At 38.7% G+C, this 17234-nt stretch overlaps 1 protein-coding gene across 1 annotated transcript in view; it reads right to left on the bottom strand.

Annotated features, from left to right (window-relative positions):
• The window catches only part of MORC1 (MORC family CW-type zinc finger 1), a 201072-nt gene that overhangs the window by 153243 nt on the left and 30595 nt on the right, over nucleotides 1–17234 (bottom strand). Inside the window, exons 7-8 of the mRNA XM_027867998.1 lie at nucleotides 13739–13895; nucleotides 12486–12591 (exon numbers count right to left, since the gene is read on the bottom strand). Of these exons, the coding sequence (XP_027723799.1) occupies nucleotides 12486–12591; nucleotides 13739–13895 (263 nt within the window). The remainder of the gene's footprint in view (nucleotides 1–12485; nucleotides 12592–13738; nucleotides 13896–17234) is intronic.

Raw genomic sequence — 17234 nt, forward strand, 5'->3', positions numbered from 1 at the left:
GAGAGAGAGAGAGAGAGAGAGAGAGAGAGAGAGAGAGAGAGAGAGAGAAAAGAAGAAGAAGAAAGAAAAGGACAAAGAAGAAAAAGGAAGGAAGAGAGAAAATGAAGAGAAAGAAAGGAAGGAAGGAGGGAAGGAAGAGAGGGAGGGAGGAAGGGGGAGGAAATAAAGAAAGAAGAGAGAGAGAAAGATAAAGAAAGGAAAGAAAGAGAGAAAAAAGAGAGGAATGGAGGAAGAAAAGAAGAAACAACAAAAAGAAGAGAGAAGAAGGAAGGATGGAAGGAAGAAAGGAAGGGAGGACGGAGGGAAGGAGGGAATCATTTCTGTCTCACAAAATTAGGAACAGATTGAGAGATGGGAGAGAGAAGAATTCTATTCAGTAAAAAGATTAAACAACCTTCTACTTTAAGTTCCTAATTTTAGTCTGAGGGAGCCTGGGAATGAGAAGATAGTGCAGATAAAAGGAGAAAAGAATTATAAACTTGAAAACCACAGTGAATTGGGGCTGAGGGAGCTAAACATTTTCAGTGTTGAAAGATTCCTTGTGAATTAAGTGTGGGGTGGAACCATGTATGTATGTATACCCAGAGGACAAGGGATTGCTGAAGCTGCAGCACCACTGTGAAACTCCTGCCAGGAGTCCCTGAAGGCACCACACTTTCCCAAGTACACCTGGCCACACATGACATTGGGTCCCCTGGACCCTCTCAGCATCCGACTGGCCTCACAAATCCCAATCCCCACCCCTGATTTTAGACATTTCTTAGACTAATAAACATAGATTATGCTTAGACTATTCAACTTCATTAGGACCATAACAATGGGAAGTTAGAGATAACAAACTTTCTAAAATTTAACAATGTTTAAACCTTGAACAGGCAGGTAGGTGGCACAATGGATAGAGCTCTGTAAGGAGCCAGGAAAACCTGAGTTTAAATCCAGCCTCAGACACTTACTAGCTGTGTGACCCTGGATGCTTCAGTTTCTTCATCTGTAAAATGAGCTGGAGAAGGAAATGACAAACCACTCCAGTATCTTTGCCAAGAAAATCCCAAATGGGGTCACAAAGTGCCAGACACGACTGAGAAACTACTAAACAACAACAAAAACCTGGCACATCATGAGGGCTTTACCTATGGCTCTATGTTTTTTATACTTTTTCTTTCTATGGTAATTAACTCCTCTGTGGTTTAAGAAGTGGCTGGCTTCATAAACTCTCTAAAGGACCTTCTTTCCAAGAGTTAGCTGTCAAATTATCCCTTCCATAATGCATTTGTTCTGTATTGCTGATGTGGAAATGCCATGGCATTCTGACAGGTAGCTGTTAGAAGACTGGTCCTCCTACCTTTTAGATAGTAAGAAATATTGGTTTGGGAGTCAGCTCTTCAATAGAAGGGGTGGGGGTTGGGGACAGGTGGTAATGGAAATGCTAGTAATAACACCAGGCATCCTTTCTGTCCTTGGCATTTTAATACTGGCATTAGGGTCCCCAGCATTATTACAACAGAAATTTAACTGGATATCATTTCAAATAGAACAAAACATTCAGAGCGGTCTGAATTAGGAACCAGGAAAATTCCACCAACTGAAATTATTATAAAGAAAATATAAGTTGGGACAGAAAAGGTAAAGACAGTAATTAAAAATATGTGATAGACCTGATATGAAATAATTTTCTTCTACTCTTAGCTATTCTTTATTCGACTACGACAAATACTTTTTGGAACTATTCAAAATTCTTGCCTTAGACAAGCCCCAAAAAGATCTATTTAAGAAATGACAAGTTTGAGCTATATACATAACATAGAATCACAGTTACTATTAATTTATTATTAATAATAAAAGCAGTTAATATCTTTATATTGCTTATTATGTGAATTTGGTTCATCCAGATCTCTATTAGGCAAGGAACCTAAATTCTATTCTCTAATTGTCCTTGATTCATTGGTCTACGATGAGAGGCAATGGTATATAGAGAATGGATTTCAACGTCAGGAAGAACTCTGATATATACTGGCTCTATGACCCTGGGCAAAGGACTAACCTCTCAGTGCTCTAGGCAACTTTCTAAGACTATAAATTGAAAAAAAAAAGTGCCAATCTATGTTAGAGGGAGTTTTCCCATCAAGTACTTCCTTATACCAATTAAATCTCAGTTTTGTTACCTAACTCTCACTGGTCGACAAAGAAGTTAGAAGGCTGGCGGTCATCAAATCCTTAGGAACATTGCATCTCTAGCTTAAACAAACAAATAAAAAACTGCATAACCCAATCCTGGCCCTATACCCCCTTACTCTCAAATACTTAAATAGATCTCTTATCTCATCAGTTTGGAAGTTCTCTTCAATGTACAACCCATCCATGATTGCCCATTCCGGAGAGATCTTCGTTCATACATTCTGATAAACTCCCAAGAGGAGGGAGGCCTTCCTTGGTTTTTCCTAACATCAGGAGGCAGCCCTCAGACCATCGATACTATCATTCCTCACCCTCACCACTTGACTATAAGGTAGTGACCATAGTGGGAACATGACCTGTGACTCCATAGAGAATATAAACTACCTTGAGTAAATATAAACAGCAAAAGAAGCTCCAACTATCTCAAGGGAAAACTTGCACATGGGCCCTGGGCCATCCCTGGCACTAAGCCTTCTTTGTTCTGTTTCTATATAATATCTGACCTGGCCTGGGGTTGGTGCAGGGATCCATTATACCATTCTGACTTCATGCCACCAAGGATGAGGGCTTGTGAGTAAACGCCCCCAAACAACCCAATTAACCTAACAAACCTAATATATCTACACTTACACAACCAACCTGGCATGGGCCCCTCTTTCTTCAGCATCTCAGAATTCTCTCAGAGGATCTGTGTCCCTACCATTGGCATATCAGGGCAGAACAGATCAGCCCCTTTACATTTGGATTTACAGCTGGTGTAGCTGGCAGGATAGCTGGCTGCTACAAATCTTGTGAACTTACATGACCACCTCATTTGTTCTTTTTATCACGTAATTTCATGATGGCATATTTTACTAACTGGTTACATGCTTTACAAGAAGTATAAAAACTATGGTGAAGTGAGGCCAAGGTAGCTAAACTTTTTCAGTATTAAAAACTTCCTAATGAATTAGATATGCTGTGTTATGCTGTACTGATATACCTTCTTTGTACCTTTGGGCAAGCTATATATTGTGTGTCAGACAGCTTCAACATTATAAAATTGGGGTGTACAGAATTTAAGAGTTGAAAGGGACACTATAAAGCACTTAGTCCAATGTCCCCATTTTATAGATGAGGCAACTGAGTCCCATGGCGGTGAAATTACGAGCTGAAAATTACCTGGCTAAATAGATGGCATCAGAGCTGAGACTATGAACCAAAACACATAACTCAGTCCACTGAATTATATGGCTTTTAATGAGCTCAGTTTTTGCCATATGCACATTTTGAAGGCAAGGCAGAATGAAGGAAAAAAATAAATGTAAACTATCTTTAGGTAAAAAAGTTCCTGTTTCCTCATGAAATAACAAAAAAGGTTTAGGGGGAGTTTGGGAGTCACTGGGAGAGCCCTTACAAAAGGCAAATTAAAAAGCTCCCAAAGGAAGAACCAATCAGGAATTACTTTCCCACTTAGACCCCCAAAGTGGAGCATCCATCCCAAGTATAGGCACAAGTAAGCATCAATGCATCTTCCCCCACCTCTCACAAGCCAAGAAATAAAAGCTACTACGTGGTTATCAAAAATAATTCTTCCACCAAGCCCCAGGAGGATGGATTAGTATGAGCAGGGAAATGAGAAACATCCTAGTCTGTGACTAAGCTTGTTTATAGAAAATCAAGTTGAACAAGACATGTAGTAGACAGACCACTGAACTCTATGGACAGAGTCAGCAAGAGCTGAATTCAAGTCTCTCCTCAAACACTGAAGAGCATGTCTCATGGAGAATGGCTTAAAATTGTGCTAGGACTTTTGGCATACTGTGTGGCTGTGCTGTCTGGGCACACACATACACACATAATTTTGCAAAACTTAAAATGTTATCTATATGTGTGATAATTACTATTCCTCTGAACTTTCGGAAAATAAAGACTACTGTTCAAACATTATATAATAAGCACAATTAGAATTAGCTCCCTGAAATTTATCCGGATGCTCATACAATTAAATCCAAACTTCAAAGTCTGTTATGCTCTCCACAATCTGGCTCAAACTTCAAATCAACAGGCATTTACTAAGCATCTGTGTGTGCAGGTGCTGTGCTGAGTCAGGGACATAAGGAAAGGGGAGGATAAAAGGGGAATTCATAGGCTAATGGTGAGCGCGAACTTCACAACATGCTCCTCTACACGTCCAAATGTTATCTGCTCTTCAAAGCCTAGCTCAAGTGTTATAACCTTCAGGCTGACACAGTGGAATGAGCACTTGCTTTAGAGTCAATGGACCTGTGTTCAAATCCTGCTTTGGTGCTTACTACCTGTGGGCAAATCACTTCTCTTTCCCCTGGCTGCAGTTTCCTCATCTTTAAAAAAAAAATTTAAAAAAAAAAAGTGACTGGGGAGGGGAGTTGAACTAGAAGAACTCTGAAGCCTCTTCTAAATCTATGACACTATAAGCACACCCTTGCCAGGACCACTAGGTGGCACTAGAGAGTGCTTGGCCTGGAGTCAGGAAGACCTGAGTTCAAATATGAACTCAGATACTTAGTAGCTGTGTGACTCTGGGCAAGTCATTTAACCCTATTTGCCTCAGTTTTTTCTTCTGTAAAATGAGCTACAGAACAAAACGGCAAACCACTTCAGGATCTTTGCCCAAAAAAAACCCAAGTGGGGTCATGAAGAGTCAGACATGACTGAAACAACTGAACAACAACATGATCCCACCATGACCAATTTATACAAAAGTGGTATCACTCTCCTCTGAATCTAACATGTATCCGTCACTTATCAGATGCTGCCTTATAATATTTCTTATTTTTATCTTGTACTATTTTCTAAACTCTTGATTTTTTGCCCACCTGCACACCTTGACTACCTAACCAGACAGAAAGCCTCCTGAAGGAAAAAGCTATACACTGCTACACTTTGCATTCTCAGTAGCACCAAAGGCAACGATATACACAAAGGGGACATTCAACAAATACCTTCTGAATGAAGAAATTACCTCTACTTGGCTTCTCATGTAACTTTTTAAAAAACACAATAAAAGAAATTTATGCCAGGAAAGGAAGCCAATTTTATTTTGAGTCCAAATATCTTAAATTGTATTTTTCTTATACTTTTCCTTAATTGGCCAAATAAACACAATGTTGGATTAGATATGCAGCAGGAAGCCCTGTCTTGCTACCTTAACCCTTTTCTTTGACTCCCCTAAGAACCATAATTTCCAAATTGAAAAAAAAATGTCTAAGTACATGAATAATTAAAAATCCCAGTTAGTGGAAAATATGAATAATCCACCTTTTGTATTTTGTATTGGGGCTTGACTGCCAACTCATTCTCCAAACCAAGATCACTACAGGAGCAGAGGCATAGAACAATACTCATTCAAACAGAACTTCTGCAGGTGGACAGTTATTCCTTCCATACCACCCCCCTCCACCCCCTCCTCTATCAAAAAGGAATAAAATCAACCCCATCAATCTACTGAAAATTTTTATTCCCTTTGTGTGACACTGATTAGGCTTTTATGTAGTTTTAGAAAAGCAAATAATTTCTCTAATTCTTCCCTCCCCATATTACTCAACTTAGGGAGTCCCACATACTCAAAATATTAGGCTATTTCAATACACTCTATTAATGTTACTTTTGCACAGCAATTTTATATATTAATTTCAGTAATAGGTTTTCAGTAAGTGGTGGACATGTAAGGCTTAGGTAGCAGGTTCAATAATCTGGGGTTTAAGGTCCTATTCTCCAAGCTGCCACTTGCTATCTTCTCTCCCAGCCCTGTTCCTGGCTTTCCTGACTTCCAAACCATGCCTTCTCTTACTGCTGGTTCATACTGGAACTTCCCTGGGTACCTGGGACCTCCTCACTCTGAACAGCTTACCATCCCCATGCCTACTCACTATGAAACATAGGCCCACTCCCCTTTCTCCCCTTGAGGAATTACTCTTGAAGACTTCATTTTGTGGAGAAGCCCGGGTTGGCCTGCCTTCATTTCCCTCTTGGCCCTGTTCCTGACTCTCATGACTTCAAAACCATGCCTCCATGCCTCGTACCTTCATTACCCTCACACCATGGCCCCACCCCCCACCCATTTCTCCAGCTTTTGTATGTGTGTTGTCCTCCTGAATTTGAATATAAGCTTCCTAAGGACAGGAGCTGTCTTTTTGTTGTTGTTGTATGTATTTGTATCCCAGTGCTTAGCACAATGCCTGGCACATAGTAAATGCTTAATAAATGCTTGTTGTTTCCTCCTTCCTTCTTTCTTTCCTTTCTTCCTTACTCCTTCCCTCTTCTCTTCCCTCCTTCCCTTCCTCCTTCATTTCCTTCTCCCTTTCCTCCATTCCTTATTTCCTTCTTTCTTCTTTCCCTCTCTTTCTTTTTTCCATTTCTTTCTTCTTTCCTTCCTCCCAGCTATTAACTATAAAATAAATATAATATACATTCACCTTATATGGTAATGTGAAAAATAACCAGAAGAAATCATTTCTAAAAAAATAAGGTGTCTCCCATTTTGTTTCCTGTAATAGAGAAAAAGTTAAATTATCTCCTTTCTAAAACCTATGCTTTCCAATCCTGTTGCCTTTTTCTCTCATTCATTCCCATCCTGGCTCTCCACTAACTTCAATCTCTCCCTCTCCACTAGCTCATTCTCTTTTGTTTTAAAATATGCCTAGATAAGACCCCACTATCTTTTTAAAGCAAAAAAAGTCAGCTGACCCACTGCATTCTATGTCCATCACAGAATCACAGAATATCAGAATTGGAAGGGACCTTCAAAGGTTCTCTACTCCGACCACTTCCAAAAGCAGGAAATTGTGTGACACCACCTTTGACAAATGGTTTTCTAGCTACCATTTAAAGGCTTACAGTGGTAGGGAACATACTACCCACTGAGGAATGCCCGTGCAAATTTTTGGAGAGTTCTAATTAACAGTAATCTCTTCATTATAATGATCCCAAATCTATCTCCATGTAACTTCCACCCAATAAACTGAGTTCTATCTTCTGAAGCTGAGCAGAAGCCCCATTCCTCTTTCATAGGACAATCCTTCAGACATGTGAACATAGAAAACTTAATTTCCCTTAGTCTTTTTTAGGCAACACATTTCCAGTTCTTTTTACCAATTCTAACATGACATGGTTTTGAATCACCTCATCATTCTATTCATGCTTTCCTATAACTGTTCATCAATGTCCCTTCTTAAGTGAACCACACAATATACCAATGTATCTTTATATGACAATGTCTGACCCTGGTGCATGTCTGACCAGGGAAGAGTACAGTGTTAAGAGTACCTATCTCCTTCTGGACATTATATATCTACTTATGGAACCCAATGTTACATTAGCTTTTTTGGCTTTTACATTATACTGTTAAAGTATATTGAGTTTTAAATTCACGATAATTCCCAGGTCTTTTTTGTATGAATTTGTCATCTTCATACCCCACCCAGCTACCCTGGCATCCATCCAGGTATCCACTAAGGTCACATTATGATTTGTCTACATCACTATCCTACCTCTCTCCACCTGGACAAGTGCCCTTCACACTGAACCTGAACCTCTGCCCCCTAAACCCCTAGGATCTATGAACCCAATCCCTAGGAAAGTTAATTCACTGATCTTTAGGACTCCCACCTTTGGGTCTAGCTCAGGTGACTCAGTGCAAACTGGCCTACTTAACTCATTATATCTACTAACTGGACCAGAAACCAAGTGATGCGTCACTATCCAGACATCTTCCCATCTATATGCCCTTATGTTCATGGCTCAGCCAATGATCATTTTAAAACCTCTTTCTCTGGGCAGAGTAATCATATTATATCATATAATCATACTCAATCATAACACTTCTGGTAAAGGCATTAACTTCCCTATATATCAACTCGCCATCTCTCCTGCTTCCCATAACAAAACTCCCTTCTCTGGAATTCCTTTATATATGATGTATTTTATTTGAATGTAAGTTTCTGCAGGTCAGAAACTGTTTCTGTTTCTCTATTTGTATCCCTAGCACCTAGCATACTGTCTTGAATATTTTGGTTTTGTTCAGCTCGTTTTCAGTCATGTCGAACTTTTGAGGACCCCATTTGGGGGTTTTCTTGACAAAGAAACTCTACTGGAGTGTTTTGCCATTTCTTTCCCCAGCTCATTTTTACAGATGAGGAAAATGAGGCCAACAGGATTAGGTGACTTGCTCTGGGGCACATGGGTAGTAAGTGTTTGAGGCCAGATTTGAACTCAGGAAGATGAGTCTTCCTGACTCCAGACCCAGCATTCTAACCCCTGTACTACCTAGCTGCCCTGCCTAGAATATAGTTAAGTGTTTAATATGTTTTTTTCATTTATTCATCCATTTCTTCCTTATCTTATATTTGCACATTTTTAAACTAATTATAGAATAGTGAAAAGAACATCTGGGGTCAAGGTTCAAATCTTGCTTCCGATACTTTCTGTGTGAACTTTGTCAAGTCACTTGACCTCCACTGGCCTCAGTCTCCTCATCAGTAAAATGGGGTTCAATTAGATGGCCTCCTAAGTCTATCCTACGATTTTACCGTTATCCTTAAGAAGTTCATCTTTCTGGATTCAGCCCTGCATTCCAGCTGTTGGATGTATTTCTGGATTCTAGATCTGTAATCTAACATATTAACTTCAGATTATCAATAAACTAAATAAGCATGCCATTTTGTCTTATCTCTGATAAAAATGTTAATTAAAACTAGATCAACTACGGAGTCCTGTGGCTCTCCACAAGAGACTTCCCTTCAGTCTGAATCAGTCAAATAAGCACTGAGTCTGGCACATGCAGGGGACTAAGCTAGTTAGGCTCTGGGGACAAAAAGACAAAAAAAGACACAGTCACTAGCTTAGGAGAACATATCTTATTGGGACTACAAGTATTTACCTACTTTGTGTCAGGCAAACAAATAAAAAAATTTTTACAAATTAAATGCATTACACAGTGGATAGAGCACCAGGCCAAGAATCAGGAAGACCTGATCAAATTTGGACTTAGACATTTACTAGCTGTTTGACCCGGGACAAGTCACTTAACCCTCTTTGCCTCAGTTTCCTCCTCTGTAAAAAATGAGCTGGAGAAGGAAATAGCAAACCACTCCATACCCAAAAGAGTAGGACACAACTGAAAATTACTGAATGACAACTGTATCTTTGGGGCTTGTGTGGGGTGAATAGAGGACCGAGAACCGGGAGGATCAAGAGAGGCCTGCTGTTGGGGGTGACACTATGCTCAGCCTTGACAGGAGCTAAATGCTTGGTGACTGACCTACTGGTTCTAACAGGCAGAGAGGAGGAAGGGGAACATTCCAGGAATGGGGGAAGATCTCATGGAATAAAATGGAGGCAGCAGATGCAATGTCAAGAATGGAAAAGAGCAAGTGTGTAAAATTGACGAGAATACACAGTGTGAGAGGAGGAATAATGAATAATCTTAATAGACAGAGAAGTTGGAGCTATAGTGTGAGATGCTTTAAATCGCAAACAGAGGAAATGGAGAGCTTTGAGGCAACTGACAGCCGCTGAAGCTTCTTGAATAGAGAAGTGACTTGTGCTTTAGGAATTTCATTTTAGCAGGTTTATAGAGAATGGGGAAGGGAAAGGCTAGAGGAAGGGAGACCAAACAGGACACTATTGCAATAGTTTAGATGAAAGATGAAGAAATTCTGAAAGACAATGGTTATAGTATGAATGTGTATTTGTTGGAGGTAAGGGAGACAGGTGGAAGAAATGAATGTCAGAAATGTTGTGGAGGTAGAATCAACATAGCAACTGACTGGAGAGAAAGGGGTAAGCGAGACCAGAAAGGTAAAGATGACTCCTAGACTTTGAACACAGGTGATCAGAAGAATGGTGGTGCCCTCCACCAAAATCAAGAAGTTAAGAAGTGATGGGTTTTGGGGGAAAAACAGTGAATAAATTGGAGCACTTCAATGTGAAATGCCGATGGAAAATCTAGGTGGAAATGTTAAGCACAGAGTTGGAAATGAGGGCCTGGAACTGTGGACAGCTATGTGGGGTAAACATCTATATTCAGGAGTCATTTTCATAGAGACAGACTCATGAGAGTTGATGAGATTGCCAAGAGGGAATGCAAAAAAGGAGAAGCAAAGGGCCCATGCCTATATATAAAGGGTAGACACTGATGATAACACTTCAAAGGAGACTGAGGATGGGTCAGGCAGGTAGGATGGGATAGCAGTGTCACAAAAAACCTAGGGAGGAGACTATCCCAAAAATATCCAAAAGGAGGGTGATCAACGTGGTCAAATGCTGCAGACGGGCCACAGTAGTATAGTCAACAAGAAAAGATCTTTGGATTTGGTAATAAAGAAATCACCAATGACTTTGGAGAGAACAGTTTCAGTTGCTTCATGGAAAGAGGAGCCAGATTGCAAAGGGTTGACAAGTGAGTGGGAGGTGAGAAATTAAGAACATCACAAATAGACAGATTTGTCCAGGAGTTTGGCTATGAAAGTAGGTTATAAAGGAAGGGAGAATTCTGGGCATGTTTGTAGTCAAGAAAGAAAGAGTTAGTGGAAGAGGAACTTAGATTGAAAATTAGGGAGAGAGGATAATTAAAGCAACAATCTCCCAGAGGAAAAGTAAGAAGAAGGGCATAAAGGGCATGAGAGGAGAGCAAGCCAACTCTTCCTCTCAGACTGGAGTAAATAAAGAGGGAGTAAATAAAAAGGGATAATGCCAACATCATTTGAAGACCAGAAATTGGTAAAAGTGGGAGTTCAAGATAGATGGCGTCAATTTTTTTTTCAGTGGAAGATGATGAAAGGTCCATTCCCAAGGAGGGACTGGAGGTAGCAGAGGTGGCATGAGGAGAGAAGACAATGTTCTTCCAAATTCAGTAGGAAAATCTTAGGGTCTGGTTTTTTAATTAGTTGCTGATCTCCCTGACTGCAATAACTCCAAGTCAAACTCTCCCCATCTTGTCGATGAAGATAGAGTAAAAACTTTTATCAAAGGCCTCCCTGAAATTCAAGGATACTTAATATGTTTGTGGCATTTCCCTGATTACTAAGCTAATTACCCTTCCAAAAAAGCAAATGAGGTGCATGCTATGACCAGTTCTTAGTGAATCCATGCTGGCTCTTAGTGGCCACTAATTTCTTTCTAAATATTCACTTAATAATCTCTACTATGACTTTTCTAAGAATTAATATCAAGCTTAATAGTCTATAGTATGCAAAATCCCCCTTGTTCCCCTGTTACAAAATTGGAACATTGGCCCATCTCCTATCTCTGCCACTTCTCCAATTTAAAATGATTCCTCAAGGAACATGGAAATGTCCCAGCAATCATCTCTGCAAATTCTTTCAATTTCATGGGAGATATTTCATCCGGGACAGATCATTTGAATAAGTTTAGAGAAGTCCATTATTCTCTCCTCTCATTATCTCATTTACCTCATTTCCTTCTTCTTTCTTTCACGATCAAACTTGTAAAGAGTATAAGCTATTGATGTTCTCTCCACTATTTTACTACTCATTCCATCATTTACCCTTCTGATCTAGTTTCTATCCTGTATTCTCTGAAGCTACATTGCTGAAAATCATGAATGATCTTCTAATTACCAAAACTAATGGTCTTTCACAGAATGTAATCATCAGAAGGGTCCTTAGCAGCCATCAAATCCAGCTCAGTGTAACATATCTGACAAGGGGTCACCTAGCCTTGGCTTAAAGTCTTCCAAAAAGGGGAAAGCTACTTTCTTAGGGCAGCCCATTCTTACTTTTGGACAGCTCTGGAAAGGAACAAATTCCTTTAATTGAGTCCAACCCTTTCATTTTATTGATAAGGAAACTGAGACACAAATAGGTTATCTGACTTGCCCAGATTCACACAGTCAATATGTATTGAAGGTGGGATTTGAAACCAGATTTTTCTGACTCCAAATCCAGTACCCTATCCATTGTGCCATACTGTTTCTAAGGGCCCTGCTATTTATTTCTCTGACAGAGAAAAAAAAAGTCCAACTCAAATGCCAGTTCTTCCAGGTAGCCTTCCATGATTCACCTTGCTGTGGGCCTTTCTCTTCCTTCTGGTCTCACAAAACACTTTGTTTGCACTATATTTCACATTTTTATTAAAATGACTGGTATATGTGTCAATTCCCTCTAGAGGGCTGCAAACTTCATAAACACTGGTACATGTTATCTAAACTTCTTATGTCTCCCAAAACCTAGCAAAATGCTCTGTACACAAAAGATACTTTATATATTATGTTTGTTTAATTAATAAAAGTTATCAGTCTATCTACAGAAGACACTTTCAATATTACTTACTCTTCAAAAACCCCAGCTATCAGAATATCTTCTTTGCTGGTTTTAATGTCCAGTTCCGGTTCTCCATTGAGCATTAATTTCAAGTTATATATAACCACCAAAGTGCCTGGGAGAATATCAGAGGTTTAGGTTTTCAATCTCTGTTTTAAATACCTGAGACCTTCACTATCATGATATTCTCAAAAAATAAAAACAAAACAAAATAAAACAAAAACAATATGTTACAGGGCTAGCCTTTTAACTAGGTCTTTTTAAATCCTCCCCCATCCACCACAGAGAAGTTCAATAAAGACACTGTTTGTGGTCAGTTCTTTTCTAGAAAAATAGTAATAAGACAATGTTATAATAAGTTACTAATACAAATACATTATATAATTATGTATTATATTACAATTACTAATTGTAATATACTATTACATTAAAAAATATCATATTGATACAAAACTTTTAAGAAATAGACCATACTTCCTCAGTAAAATTAAATGTAGTAAACAGCATCTAAGAGGTCTTTGCTTATTGAGATAAAGATTGATAGGAAAAGGCTAGCATATTAAAACATAGGTGAAGAGCAAATTTTATAGAACAGAGAGAGGTAGGGAAAAAGTGGAGGGGTGGAATTTGGCCTCTCTCGTTGCACACTTGCCTTCTCTCCCTCTCCCTTTATGTCTCTCTGTCTCTCTCCCCTCATTCTCTTTCTTTCTCTGTGTCTGTCTCTCTCCCCTTCGCTTTCTCTCCTTGTCTCTCTGCCTCCCTTTCTCTGCATATTGACTTATAAAACTACATATTAATATAATCTGTGCTCTATTATATTTGTAGTTACTTTGTTAAATAGTTCCTAATTACATTTTGATGTGGTTCCTGCTGCACTCAGGAGAATTATCAGCTGCATTCTTTGCACTAGATGGAATTCCCAATATAACTCCTTCTCCCAATGCTGGGCAACATCAGCTCTACCACTTAAGTAGCTCAGACAGTTACCTGAGACACCTAGATATTAAAAGACTTGCCCAGTACCAACAGGCCAGTATGGTGAGCATTAGATATGGGACTCCACACAGACTCAGTTAAGAAGACTGAGCCTGGCACTCTAATATATTATGCCATTTATACATTTTCTTAATACACAAACCATATAGATAAACTGAATGCTACCCTATGGGAGATTTCAAAGTCTGACTGATATATGTTTTGAGTATATGAGTACATTTTATAGTGTCTACTGTGTCAGACACTCAGTGATCTGATGATCTTACCAGATTTTCTATAGATCTTGTCAAACTGCTGCATTAATTCAACCTCCGTTTTAAAGGGAGAATATTTATGAATTACAGATAGTTCCTCAGAGAATTTCTTGGGGTCTGTGATAGATTCTTTGGTTCTTGAAGACCACGAGGGTATGGGAACTACTACCTGCAAAAACATACATACAAGATGATGAGGACCTATAACATTAATATTTGCAATAAACAACGATAAAAATTTGAAAAAAACCCCAGGTATAATTATCCTTATTGGATCCTAATCTGGTAAACTCTATATAACCCTGAATTCAAGCAACCTAGAAAGCTCAATATTTTTTTAACTTTGGCTGTTTTTTAAAGGACAGTATTATTAGAAGACTAGTAGTAGAGGGGCCCAATAACGCACAGAAGAAACAAAACAAATCCAAGGAGAGCCAGCAAAAATAACAGCCCAAATTTATTCAGGGATTAAAGTTTTTAAAGTGTTTCCTAGATATCTCATTTCAGCTTACCCCCAAAAATATTGTAGAAACAAGTATGATTATTATCATTTTGCCGATGAAGAAATTAAAGCTCAAAGGAATTGTTTATGGTCATCTAGGTAATAAGTTTTAGAGGCAGGAATTGAACCCAGACTTTCCTGACACCAAGTTCAACACTCTATTCACTGTGCCATGTCTCCATGGCCTGGATATCCAAAAAGGATTGGCAGTAGAGAGAATGAACTAAAGACTCCAATGGGAGGAGATAACTTGGGATGTTCTCACCAATGGAATGTAGCTTTGTGACGGCATGCATCAGGTATGACAAACCTGCAGCATGCTGGAACCAGACTAAAATGTAATCAGGAAATATTTAACGAAATAAATCAAAATGTGAAAGAGCATAGACAATGCTGATTTGCAGCCCATAGATTTAATGGCTCCCATTTCTATTTGAGTTTGAAACCACTGTTATACATTATTTTAAAAAAAAACAGATAAAAGGGACAGTAAGAATTAATTAACAAGATATCACTCAATCAGAAAGCATTCATTGAACGCCTTCAATTGCCAGTTACGGTGCTAGGGATATATATTTTTTAAAAAGTTAAAGTCCCTGCCCTGAGGGAAGCTTACATTCTATCAGAGGAGAAAACATATACATAGGCAAATATATGAAAATAAATACAAAGTAATTTTTGTGAGGAAGTAACTTGCAAGCCTAGGATCAGGAAAGGCTATGGGATTTGGCAATTGAAAAATAATGGGTCACTTCTGATAGTGTAGCTTCAGTTGTTTCATGAAGCTGGAAGTCACATTACAAAGTGAGAGGAGATGAAGTCAATCAATAAACATTTATTAAGCACCTACTATGTGCCAGGCACTGTGCGAAGTGCTGAGGATACAAAAAAAAAAAAAGAGGCAAAAGACAGTCCCTGCTCTCAAAGAGCTTATCAGTGAATGGGGGAGACAAGATGCAAACAAATATATACAAAGCAAACTATATACAGGATAACTAGGAACTAATTAACAGAGGGACGGTACTAGAATTAAGAGGGGTTGAGGAAAGTTTCTCCAATAAAAGATGGGATTTTAGTTGAGCCTTAAAGTGGAAGCACTGAGTACAGATGATTTTTTTCAATCAGTTTAGGTGAGAAGGGGATGAAAGAGTTAGGATGATATTAGGACGATGGCTTGAGGTAGAAGAGTCTAATATGGATTTTTTTAAGAATAAAGAGAGACATGAGCACGTTTTTTAGACAGCAGTGATTGAATCAACAGAGAAGAGATTGAAGATTAGACAAGACTACTGGGGAATTCTGAAGGAAAAGACACGAAGAGATAGGATCAAGATTGTATACGGTAGCAGTGGCCTTTGTGAAGAGAAGGGTCACTTCTTCATGGAGTAGAGGAAGAAAAAATGGAGGGCATGATGTCAAAAGAGTTTTCAGATACAGAAAGGAGAAAAGAGGGAACTCATTACCAAGTACCTCTGTTTTTTTTCATTTAAGTGTGAGGTAAGGTCCTCATCTGAAAGGGTTAAAGAAGTGAATGGTTTGGGAGGTTTTAGGAGACAAGAAAAGATTTGGAAGACCCTCTACAGTTAGTGGAATAGAGAATCATTCGGGGAGCAGTCAATAGCATTGCCTTGCTATGATGAAGATCCAGTTGAGATAACATGTATGTGCATGTGTGTGTGTATGTATAATATATATATGTGTGTATGTCTAATAATATGTATATATATATATATATTTATTTAGTGGATCCAGCTCAGTTGCACATTTTCTTCCAATTCCATTCAGTAGTACATGAATAGAAATAGATGGAGGTGGATGTTGGGATAATCCAAAGTTAAGCTTTGAACACTGATAGGCCAAGAAGACAAGCCACATGAGAGTACAGGATGGTGTATACAGTCAAGATTGAGAAGGAAAAGTAAAGTTAGAGTAAGTGTAGATGGCCTGGGAGAGTACTGAGAAATGGAAGGAATGACGATCACTAAAAAGATGAATAAATTTAAGAAGGTTAAGCCATTGGGAGAAATGAAAATAAAAACCATTATTACGGGTAAAGGAATTTTAGAGCTTTTGATTATGAAAGCAGAACACTTGTGAGTGATGGCAAGATCAAGAACATGGCCATCCTTATATATGGCTACGGGGAATAAAGAAGTAGGCCATGGGAGTTGAAGAGACTGAGGACCTGGGAGACTGAGGTGTTTGAAGAAGTATCAACATCTATGGTGAAATCCCCTCGTATAAGGGGAAGGGTTGGAATAAAGAAGATTGTGAGCCATGTACACTCCTCATATAAGGGAATTCAGAAACCCAGAGAATAAAACGTGATAGAGGGCATTTAGAGGAGAATGAATGGAAAGAAACATAGAATACTTACTGATTGACTAGATCGATATGGAATAGAGACCACCTGAACAGAAAAAGAATAGGTAAGGAGCTCAGGGAAAAGATCATAAATGTGGCATAGGGGCACGATATAGTCTAAATATTTTGACATCTCCTAGAGGTCTCTCTCTGCCCAAAGCAGGGCAAGTGATAAATTTGTGGCTTATCTTATTGATCATTTCATTCACCAAAAGATAGAGCAAGCCTTGGTGGGTTTCTTATTTCTTAGGGCATAATTGTGCTTGATTATATATATTTATTATAAGGGGTTTTTTTTCTTTTTGCTGTGTAGAAAGGATGTGGGACAGAGAGAGAAAAATAAATGCTGTTAATTGAAAAACACGTAATTTTTAAAATGGACAACAAGCAACAAGGTTTACTGCTATTCTAGAACAAATAAAAACTGATTTTCTGAAGTAGGAATGATAGAAACCTAGGGAGAGAAATGATCACTAAAGCTTGGAACTTGTGATATAAAAAGAAAAGAAAGCTGGGCATAGCTAGAAGCATCTCCTCATCTGAGGGAGACCAGATTCTGAAGGCTTCAGAGAAAGAATTGGAAGAATCATGTCCTAAAATGCGATGAGAAGTTATTTTGAAATACAAATAGAAATAATTTTA

The sequence above is a fragment of the Vombatus ursinus genome, unplaced genomic scaffold, assembly GCF_900497805.2.
Source record: "Vombatus ursinus unplaced genomic scaffold, bare-nosed wombat genome assembly UNPS02001419.1, whole genome shotgun sequence".
Lineage (NCBI taxonomy): Eukaryota > Metazoa > Chordata > Mammalia > Diprotodontia > Vombatidae > Vombatus > Vombatus ursinus.